The sequence below is a fragment of the Platichthys flesus genome, chromosome 8 (assembly GCF_949316205.1).
Source record: "Platichthys flesus chromosome 8, fPlaFle2.1, whole genome shotgun sequence".
Taxonomy (NCBI): Eukaryota; Metazoa; Chordata; class Actinopteri; order Pleuronectiformes; family Pleuronectidae; genus Platichthys; species Platichthys flesus.
Window position 1 is genome coordinate 10,684,588 of NC_084952.1, and position 10,931 is coordinate 10,695,518.

At 41.7% G+C, this 10,931-nt stretch overlaps 1 protein-coding gene across 1 annotated transcript; it reads left to right on the top strand.

The window, feature by feature from the left end:
• Positions 1-629: 629 nt before the first annotated feature.
• tcirg1b (T cell immune regulator 1, ATPase H+ transporting V0 subunit a3b) lies at positions 630-10,331 on the top strand. Its single transcript, XM_062393719.1, has 21 exons — positions 630-779; positions 2,152-2,274; positions 2,507-2,585; positions 2,693-2,841; positions 2,964-3,059; positions 3,393-3,454; positions 3,543-3,669; positions 3,750-3,832; positions 3,908-4,001; positions 4,136-4,348; positions 4,437-4,587; positions 4,926-5,065; positions 5,383-5,540; positions 5,632-5,722; positions 5,829-5,947; positions 6,324-6,537; positions 7,426-7,536; positions 7,901-7,987; positions 8,097-8,214; positions 8,384-8,555; positions 9,515-10,331. Exons 2-21 carry the CDS (start codon positions 2,158-2,160, stop codon positions 9,606-9,608), a joined length of 2,475 nt encoding a protein of 824 aa, XP_062249703.1. The 5' UTR covers positions 630-779; positions 2,152-2,157; the 3' UTR covers positions 9,609-10,331.
• The last annotated feature ends 600 nt before the right edge of the window (positions 10,332-10,931 follow it).

Below are 10,931 nucleotides of genomic sequence, written 5' to 3' on the forward strand. Positions count from 1 at the left end.
TTATGTCAAAGTTTATTCACAAAGTTAAAAAGGAGATAAGCTTAAAGTGCTATTTTGTGTTTAGAAGTGACACTTTATTTTGTAGAACACAATACACAATATACTGGAGGTATTTTTTGAATTGTATACTTTCTTAGGTACATTAACTTCATTGAACTTGAATACTTAGGTAAGTTTGAAGTAATTGCCGGGCCATTATTCATAACTGTGATAAAAAATTTAAATCGTATGGCTGCACATTCCAGTTTCGTGTGATTATCTGCAACATATTGCACAATCCCTTACCTTGGGCTTATAATACATTGATGTAAAATTCCTATTTTTTATATTTTACATTTTTGAACCTTATACAAAAACACTTAAAATGCCTTGTATGTGTAAACCTGCTCGGCAATAAAACCTGATTTTGATAAAGTTGAGTAAAACTTAAATTTCCGTTTCTGTTTGTTTCTTCTTCTCAATATCAGTGTTATGTTTCTTAGCATGTTTTTTTTTATTATTATTATGTATTTATAAATGTTCTGTATCACTTGTCTTTCTCCTATATTGTGAGGTGTTGTGATGTTAATAAAGTTGATTGAATGAAAACAAAAAACCGGCAGCTGTCACGTGAGACTAGAGTAACGTGACTTGGTCAAACAGGAAGTTGGAGTCAGGAGGAAACTTCTCACAAACAGCTTCGCTTCTCAGCGCAGTCACCGGTGTGTCCGTCGCTTCGAGGCCGGGACGGGGTGGCGCTCCAGCGGGTCAGAGTCCAGACGAGTTTCGGGGTCAAACCGGTGAGAGATTTAATTTCATTCAGCTTCATCAGGTCTTTTTTCTGCCCTCGGTATTTTCCTCAGAGCTGAACGAGTCAAAGCTCCGTTAACACTTTCAGTTCATTTCCTCTGCCTTAATTGACGAAGAGCTGTTTTTCATTTAACGTCAGTTTCGAGCTGAAAACCTTTGCGCCTCCGTTTCTTTGACACAAACAAAATGAACCCGTGCCCCAGTTACTTTGTGCTGAACAGAAGGAAATTAGGCAGACAGTGTGTAGGTCGCTATTCCTTCAAAATAATGTAAACGTTTATTTTGTAAGGGTTGCTATAGATACTCACTTTGTAATGACGTCTTTATAGTTTTAATGCCAAGTCTTGTTCTTCTTCTTTGTTTCAGTACAACCACTGTTCCCAAATATTATGCTATAAAACTCAGTTGTCACTTTATTAGGTACACCTTAGCAGAATAATATGATGCAATCTGACACAACAGCTCTGCTCTTCGTTCAATTCAGTTTTTTTTTTTTGTGCAAAATTTGAGGGTTTGGTCCTTGATGCTGCTGTTGATGAAGTTTGAATATGAAATAATGTGATAGAGCTCAACAGCACCACAAGCTACAGTCTAAAAAAACAAAGCAGTACTTCTCTAAAACAGTTTCAACTTGAATGGCGCTCAGTAGAGCGCATCCCTGCACCAACATTCTCCTTAAACTCAATCATGCTGCACCAAATTTAACACACTTGTGGATATCAGTTCCCTTAAAGTGCCAGGAAACTGTTCAACAAGATCCATCAATTATTCTCTGGGAAATGTAGAAAACCATCTAATAATCTTAACAAAACTGAAAGAAAAAAAAATCCAGTACCCGCCCCCTGATCTGGATCCAACCCAAACTTTACTGGGTTTTCCCCTGACCCTAGAAATCCACTCAGATATTTGTATTTAATCTTACTTACAAAAAACTGTCCAACCTTCATACTTAGGAAAGACATATTGCAGGGCTCTTGTGCTTATGATTCCTTTTTGTTGATTTAGTTTGTTTGTAAAGGAATGTTTCTCATAACTGACACAACTGGGAGCTTCTCATATTGGCAGAAAGATGCCTTTGCAACCCTGGAAATTCCACTTGATTGTCACAGTCAGGAGGACTTCCCCTTTCTTCAGTTTCAACACATGAGCATCTGCATCGTCAGCCAAGATGCTTTTATTGTTGTAACTGAAGTTAGACGCTCACTGTGAACTTCATGTTTATTAACTGTAAATTGCCTCACTCCAGTTTTTCATTGTTATCTCCTGTTCCGCTAGGAACTACTGTATGTTATGTAGGTCAGTGTTTTTTTTTTTTTTCAGATGAAATTATTAACTTGAACTTGTTTCCTTGTTGTCACGTAGGCAACCATGGGCTCCATGTTTCGCAGCGAGGAGGTGTGCCTGGTGCAGCTCTTCCTTCAGTCTGGCTCGGCTTACAATTGTGTCAGTGAGCTGGGAGAACTGGGTTTGGTTGAGTTCAGAGACGTGAGTTACTCTTGTTCCTGAAATTACTTTATCGTGTCACATTGCAGTTTGCTGCATTTCTGTGACTGATCTTAGATGAAACATTTTCCTCTCTCAGGCTGCTTTCAAACAGTGGAGGGGGCTGCATGTGTGAACACAAATGTGCGAGTCAGTTTTCCTCTGTAGCCCCCTCGTAAAAATACATTTTCCAGACAATGCGTAACCATGCTGCCCTCTTCCCCTTTTCCCTCAGTTAAATCCCAACGTGAACTCCTTTCAGAGGAAGTTCGTCAGCGAAGTCAGACGATGTGAGGAACTTGAGAAAACCTTTTGTAAGTGATATTGACTCATTGATCCCTGCCAGTAGGTCAATGCATGTTCTTAATACGTTGTTTAGATTCTCTATCTGTCCTCTGAACGTCCCTTATTTACTCTTCAGCCTTCCTGGAGCAGGAGATCAAACGCTCCCTGTCCCCCCCCCTGCATGGTCCCCTCCCTCTTCCATGTCCGTCCCCCTTTGCCCCTCAGCCCCGCGAACTTATCACCATAGAGGAGGAGAGCGAGAGGCTGGCCAGAGAGCTCAGAGAGGTGAGGGCTTGAAGCAAAGAAGAGGAAGAAAATTATTTTTCTCTTTATTGCTCTATTGAAAACGGTTTGAACTTATTGGCTTTGATTTGCTCCTGTGTCTTTGTCTGTGTGTGTGTCACTAGGTTTCCAAGAACAGAGACAGCCTTCGGGCTCAGCTGACCCAGCTTTCTCAGTACCGAGGTGTCCTGACCAGAACACACTCTCTAACAGCCTCACAGGTGGGTAATGACTTAGGCTACATCCATACTACTCTGTTTTCATTTGAAACTGCATCAATTACGCCAGGTGTCCACCCTACTCTAGAGTTTTAGAGCTGCTAAAACAGAGAAATCTGGAAATGCTGCTGCCCCTGTTTTAGTTACAAAATTCGGGAGCGGCGTTTTGGTCGGACAGGCAGAACCAGATGTTTTCAAATACAAAAGTCTTCATATGGTTGGAATATTGTTTTCTGCAGCATTTCCTATTTAATTTATTACCTTTTCTTTGATAATTGTACAAGTGATCAAACTGACTAAACTTACAAATACCTATTTTTCGGCTTCTTCTTGCAGGCACCACCACCTGTGTTGGAGAGCCAAGGCCTGTTCGATAACCGCCAAGACGTCCACCTCAGGTGGAATCAATTCCTCAAAATGTATTCAAACTCCCTCTTTGTTACCTTTTCCTCCTGTTTTACACTTTCTCTGTGTCTCGTCCGCAAGTTTTGTGGCAGGAGTAGTCCATCCATGGAAGGTCCCCTCTTTCGAGCGGTTGCTATGGCGGGCGTGTCGCGGTTACATAATCGTGGATTTCAGAGAAATGGAGGATCGCCTCGAGCACCCAGACACCGTGAGAATCGAGAGACGATGGTAGTTGAGAGATGGGATTTGTCTCTGAGGTGTTCTCTCATCAGCTGTCTTATTTTGCAGGGTGAAATGGTGCAATGGACGGTCTTCCTTATTTCCTACTGGGGAGATCAGATTGGACAGAAAGTCAAGAAGATATGTGACTGGTGGGTAAATCGCTGCAACAGTAACATTTCAACACCGTCTGTTGAACCTGCTGAAATCTTTTGATTTCCCCAAAGTTTCCGGACACAGACATTTGCATACCCCGAGAGGACGGCTGATAGGGAGGAGATCCTTCAGGGACTTCAAGGCAGAATTGAAGACATCAAATCAGTAAGTGTTGTTTCCCTTGATAAAAGTACAGTTTACTTTTTGTTTCTGCTTTCATCACTCAACAAAAGCAGTAATTTGGGTTTTTCTTTAAAAGGCTGTTAACACTCGCCTCCTCTCGCTCCGCTGTACTTTAGGTGTTATCACAGACAGAGGCCTTCCTGCAGCAGCTACTGATGCAGGCGGTGGCCGTGCTGCCTCAGTGGAAGGTGCGGGTTCAGAAGAGCAAGGCCGTCCAGATGGTGCTGAATCTCTGCAGCCCCTCCGTTACCGACAAATGTCTGATCGCCGAGGCCTGGTGCCCTGTTTCCAAGCTGCCTGAACTGCAGAGCGCTCTTAGAGAGGGAGGGGTACGGCAGTGTTGCAGACTAAGTGAAGTGTCTAATCTTGCACTCTCCTGATTCTTTTTTTTTAACTGAACTTCTCCTCCATCCTCAGAGGAAGAGTGGAAGTGGGGTCGACTCTTTCTACAATCGCCTGCCGTCCTCCACCCCCCCACCCACCTTGTTTCCCATCAACTCTTTCTCAGCTGGTTTCCAGAACATTGTTGATGCATATGGAGTGGCCAGCTACCGTGAAGTCAATCCAGGTACAACTGCAAAGACTAAACAAGTTCTAACAAGTTATCTTTTGTTTCTGACTGCGTGCGTGCGTACTCGCACATTTTTAAATCAGTTGAGCGGGAAGTTTAACAGTCCAAGGTCTGACAGCGTGAAACAGAAAGAGTTGATATCTGCTCACAATAAACATGCAATGGTTATTCAATGACATCATAAATATGTTTTAGTAGTTTGCTTCAACAGCAGTTTTCAACTACATTCTCAATTTTGCACATCCACCACACACAGTCCGTCCATACGTTCGTTTTTGACCTTGTCTTCTTCCTTTTAAACTGAACGACGTCTTTTCTCTCAACACACTCTACAGCGGTGTTCACAATAATTACATTCCCCTTCCTGTTTGCCGTGATGTTTGGGGACGTGGGTCATGGTTTACTCATGACTCTGGCCGCACTCTGGATGGTTCTTGAGGAGAAGGACCCCAAACTCAGGAATAACAACAACGAGGTAATTCAGAGGATATCCGCTCATACAAAACACACACTCACTGCTCAATTCAAAGGATAAGGCTAACCCACCCAAACCCTAACCCATCAATAGTATAACATTTAAAACGTTTGAAAATTCATTGCCGTAGTAGAGACATTTATTTGACTTAGTCAGTTTTAGTTTGCAGGCAATTGTATTAAACTTTTTGTATTTTCTCTAAATGTGGCTTATTTTGATTCAGACTGAAGCTGAAGTGCTCAAAAATGTCTTTAACCTTGCACAGTGCAAACTGAAATGAATCCCCCTGTGGGATTTCCCCCCTGTGTGTTGACTAGATATGGAGGATGATGTTTGGAGGCAGGTACCTGATTCTGCTGATGGGACTGTTCTCTGTCTACACGGGGGCCATCTACAACGAGTGCTTCAGCAGAGGTCTCAGCACCTTCAACTCAGCGTGGCACGTCACCCCCATGTTTGAGAAAAACATATGGAAGTGAGGACATTTCAAACTCTCAAAGCTTCAGAGTGACGTTCTTACAAGGCTCCGATTCCTGTCCATCTTACCTCTGTGTCATATCTTACAGTGCATCCGTCCTGGCAGGGAACCAGTATTTGGCCATGGATCCGGTTGTGTCTGGGGTTTTCACCAGCCCTTATCCCTTTGGCATTGACCCGGTTCGTCCATCAAACCATCACCTCTTCCCTCTCAGCCTCACTGTTTTTCATTCACGTCATCAGCTCCGTCAATTAATTCGTTCTCTTGTGTCTGTGTCATCCTCAGATTTGGGGAATGTCCAACAACAAGCTGACTTTCCTGAACTCGTACAAGATGAAGATGTCAGTCATAATCGGCGTCATTCACATGACGTTTGGAGTCTGCTTGTCATTCTTCAATTACGTGTAAGTGATCATGTTTCACTTCTTTTGGATGTGTGTTTGGAGCGTGTTAACCTCCACTATTGGCCCTGTTCAGATCAGATGTTAACACTCGCCCTGACTGAGACGATGATCCGAAGTGGACAGCTCTGAGCTCTTCTGTTCACACCTGGTATTAGAATATGTCCTGAATGTGTCCGGGTGATCAGACTTCATGATGCATCTGGAATCTGGATACATTCAGACCTAAAATTTAGATCTGACCACTTCATCATCAGTTCCCTCAGTTCACATGTTAACACCAGGTCCCAACTGGCTCCTTGTATCTCTTCATTTCTTTTCCTTCTTGTCTTGACACACCCCTGTTCCTCTGTTTCTACTCCCCCCTCCCTTTCTCCAGGCACTTTGGCAAGATCAGCAGTGTGTTCTTTGTGCTGATCCCAGAGCTGTTCTTCATGGTGTCTCTGTTCGGTTACCTCGTGTTCATGGTGATCTTCAAGTGGATTGCCTATACTCCCGCTGAGTCCAAACTCGCTCCCAGTATACTCATCCACTTCATAGACATGTTCCTCTTCGCAGACAACCCTGACAACGCACCACTCTATGGGGGACAGGTGTGTGGTTTGTTCACTTCTTTTATGTTGTGTGAATCCTCAAATTCAAGAAGCTTCTGGTTTATTTGATTTTTTTAATACAGTAAAATAAACTCACTTTGAAAATGCTGAAAACCCCAAACAGTGATGATTTAGTCTGCATGATCTTATATGAGGGTTACTCAATTGTTGTTATGTATGAAATAATCTGTATAAACAGATTCTTTATGGGAATTTGCAGAATCTATAGATACATGATTTTTGGGGTCTGATTTCGGTTTCTAGTTTGACCAATCAGGTTTGAGCAGGCTTTGGTCGCCCGCAGGTAAACAGTCCATGTGGAGATTTAATGTGTTGTAACTCATTGACGGAAATGCATCTGGACTGGATATGAAATGGATTTGTCGTTGAAAATAAGTAAAAAATTGATGCTTAGATTAGATATCAGTTGGTAACAGTTTTCATGCATGAAGCTTCCTTATTTCACTTCTGTTTGCTTGTTCTGTTTTTCTATTTCTGATAAGAGCGCTTGTAAATGCAGAGCTGCTTAACTGATCACTCTTCAACATGTCGAAGTCTTTCTACAAACACACCAGCAGCAGATTTCCTAAAACAATCTAACAGACCAGAATCCTACAACTGTTGCTCAGTTTCTCAAGTCATTTCATGTTTAGTCAAAGACAAACTCTCACTGTGAGGAGAATTAAACTTGAGCTACGCTTTAGTCTCTGCAAGATGAACTGAAACCGGCAAATGCCAGTTCTGTTGACAAAACTCTGACAAGCTTTGAAATATCAAAATCAAAGTGTGTATGTTGCGTAGCTTGTGTTGTGATAGAGGGTAAAAACAGTGTTGTCCTTCAGCGTGGATAAAGTGAACAGCTGGTCTCCCTTCACTCCTCATCTGTAGAACTTGGTGCAGAAGATCCTGGTGGTTCTGGCTCTGTGCTCAGTCCCGGTCCTTCTTTTTGGAAAGCCAACGTACGAATACCTCACGTTCAAGAGAAGACGGCGTCATTCGGTGAGTGTGTGTTTCTGAACTTTAAACTCTTTCAGCAACAGTTAGCTACATTTGATTGCCTCCGCATTGGAAACAGCAAGTGGCCAGAGGCATTATGGTCAATGTGGCCTCACAAAACATGTGTTTTAGCCTCTTGAACATTTCAAGTCTGCCTGTAGGGAATGTCTTCAGATTTTGAGCAGTTGTAATTTGTACTCATACTTGTAGATGAAGTCATGAGATTTCAGTGGTCAGTGGTCAGTGGTCACTGTGGCCTCATGAGTCTGAAATTGAAAAGTGTATAGAATGAGACTGAACAGGTTAGCGGAGACATGCAAACACAGGGGGCGGTAATTCCACTCAATTGTAATCCCCCCAACATCAGGAAGAAGACAGACATCTGCTGGTGGCTGATGAAGGCTCCATCAACACTCATGAGGGGGAGGTGGGAGGAGGAGCTGGAGAAGAAGAGGTAATGGAGAAGCACAAGTGACTTCATTCATTGAATAAATAACGTCCATTCAGAGAGCTTATTCTTTTGTTTCTTGTCTGACTGTTATTGATTGTGCTGTCTGCATTAGTTTGATGCTGCAGACGTGTTCATGCATCAGGCCATCCACACCATAGAGTACTGCCTGGGCTGCATCTCCAACACAGCCTCTTACCTCCGACTCTGGGCTCTCAGTTTGGCACATGCACGTGAGTGGCGAACACAATGACACACACACACACACACCCAATGTGTATTTTCACGCTCACATGATGCATAGAATCAGACTTCCTGTTTATACATGGTTAATTATACATGTGAGAGCTTTGTTCCATGTGACTGTGGTTGCGTGACAGTGAGTTGCTTGTGTCTCCACAGAGCTGTCGGAGGTGTTGTGGGTGATGGTGATGCGTCTCGCCCTGCGGTGGCAGGGCTATGTGGGATCTGTGGTCCTTTTTGTGATTTTTGGCTTCTTTGCCATATTGACTGTCTCCATTCTACTGGTTATGGAGGGCCTCTCGGCTTTCCTCCACGCGCTCCGTCTGCACTGGTAAGAATGGGAGGACAAAGAAGTAATCTGCCCAAAAGGCCTGGTTCTGTTCTGCCCCCCTTTAAAAAAAGACCTGGAGTCATTTTCAGATAAACACATCACAAATAGAAAAAAAATTTAAGGCGAGGGGACAAAAGAATTATGAATTATTTCCAGATGTGAGTAAGAGTAATGTTATTCAAGGTATCATCATCTCAGATAAAACCAATCGACCAACTCAATTAACTTGGAAGAACCAAATTAGCTGGATCATCAAATGTCCTGCCCTGCTGCTTTTCCTGAGGTTCCTCCTTCAGGAGCCATGAATGTGCAGAGTACATTTGATGAATGCACATATTTTCGTATTTCTTGTATATCATTTAAATATTTTTGTTGCATTGTGATGCTAGTGAGAATATTCTAACTTCACCAAACCCTCCCTGTGGGACAAAACTTTTTCTCTTTCGGTTCTTTTTTTTCTTTTCTTTCGTGGATTAACAAACATATCAAACCATTAAAAAAAGTCAGAACATTAGAAAATATACAAAATGCTAATGGAAATCATATTCAGCTGTAGAATGAAGTGGACTTGATTGTTGGTCTAAGAAGTATAGAAATAAAATGTATTGTGTATTGTAGTGTATTACCCCTGCGCAGAAGTTATGTTTTCATCTGCGTTTGTTTGTTTGGTATTCAGTAGGATTACCCAAAATCTACTGGAAGGACTTCCGTGAAACTTGAAGGAGCTTTAACATTGCAACCTTTTTGTATGAAGAATAATTTATGGATCTTGATGAGGCAAAATCCCACATGTTTGGGGAACAGATGTTTATGGGCAAGGTGGCGCGGTAGACATCTGGATCTAGTGAATTTAAATGTGTTTTCATGCGGGGAATGTTGGGCCTTGGCAGAGGTATGTGTTCTGCTCGGTACCATCTACTTTGCTGTGTGTGTGTTGACTGTGCTTCTGTCTCTTGCAGGGTGGAGTTTCAGAACAAGTTCTACAGTGGAACCGGATACAAGCTGAGCCCTTTCTCTTTCTCCTCTCTGATCAGCGCATCAGCTCCGATATGATCAGCCAAATGATTCCTCACACTTGCCAAACGGTTACATTAACCTGTGTATTGAGCACTTGGACTGCAACACTTAAAGGATATCCCCCGTCTAAACTGTGCTATTCTACAGCCTGTGGGTAATGAATAATAACAATAATCACTTACGCTTTCATCACAATTATCTCTGATGTTCATGAGCCAAAGGTACTTTCCACTCATTGCCATGTCTTCCAAGCAAAAACATCCAAGAGGTATTTATTGGTAGTTGACAGTTTTTCAGGTGCCTTACTGGGACAGAGTGCTTGTTTGTTCATGAAGACTTTTGGATAAATGGTATCATCATAAACAACATGGACATGTCTTCTGCAGGTTTTCACTGTAAAATCCCATCTGAAATTAAAAGATTTTTTTCTCGCTTTACCTTGCTGTGGGAAGTCACTCATTATTTTGTGTATTTAAGACTCATAAATGAAGTTGTCAGCAATTGAAGAAGTCCTTTTAAATCTTAATATTTGATTATAGGTATAAGAAGTAAAGCTATACAACTAAAGCAATGTAAAGACAAGGCAGTTTTAGATATGTGGCACATTTAATTATAGGTAAACTAAGAAGGCTTTAGATTAAAGTGCACCCAATAGGACAATCAAATAAAACAAATTACAGTTATCAGTGAGGAACTGTTGTGAGGTGAGATGAAACTCTTTTGTTTCTGTTCATGCTGAAATAAAGTGGATTCACTTGGTCTGACGTTTTCGATCACATCTTTATAAAACACCTCATTAGCTTCACACTACAAACCCCATAGGGGGGAAATGTTTTTGGAGAGAAGATTCCAGATTCATTCTCTAGACTGGCACTCAGTTAGAGCTCAACAGAGCCGTATAGGTTAATCTCTGATCCATGCAGCTTCCGTCTACCAAGTTTCGTTGTGTTTATGTAATAAACTACTGGACATTGGTCCAGTAGTTTATTACATAAACCTGTTGACTGACATATCAGAGATGAAAACATAAACTCCTTAGCAGAGGTAATAAAACCTCCATCCATTTATGAAGGAAATGTCACCAACATTAATAATTATTAGAAACACAACAGGAAATTAAAAGTAGAATGAAATGTTTCGAGAACATCTTATATTTTCTGTTGCTTGACTTATCAATTCATTAATAAAAGCTAATTTTCCACTGCTACTTAGTCTATAGGGTTATTTACATTGTATATATTGGTTTATTTTTGTCGTGCACTGATTGCTGGTTGTACATCAAATTGTCCTTGAAGGATATTAAATATTTTCTTTTATGGACAACTTTAGTTTAATTACAAGCTGCACAAACCAAGCTAG

Coding starts and splice junctions, on each gene's coding strand:
- tcirg1b (XM_062393719.1), top strand. CDS start 2,158: ATGGGCTCCATGTTTCGCAGCGAGGAGGTGTGCCTGGTGCAGCTCTTC. Junction 5,066..5,382: donor TCAGGAATAACAACAACGAG/GTAATTCAGAGG, acceptor TGTGTTGACTAG/ATATGGAGGATGATGTTTGG. Junction 7,537..7,900: donor AGAGAAGACGGCGTCATTCG/GTGAGTGTGTGT, acceptor CCCCAACATCAG/GAAGAAGACAGACATCTGCT.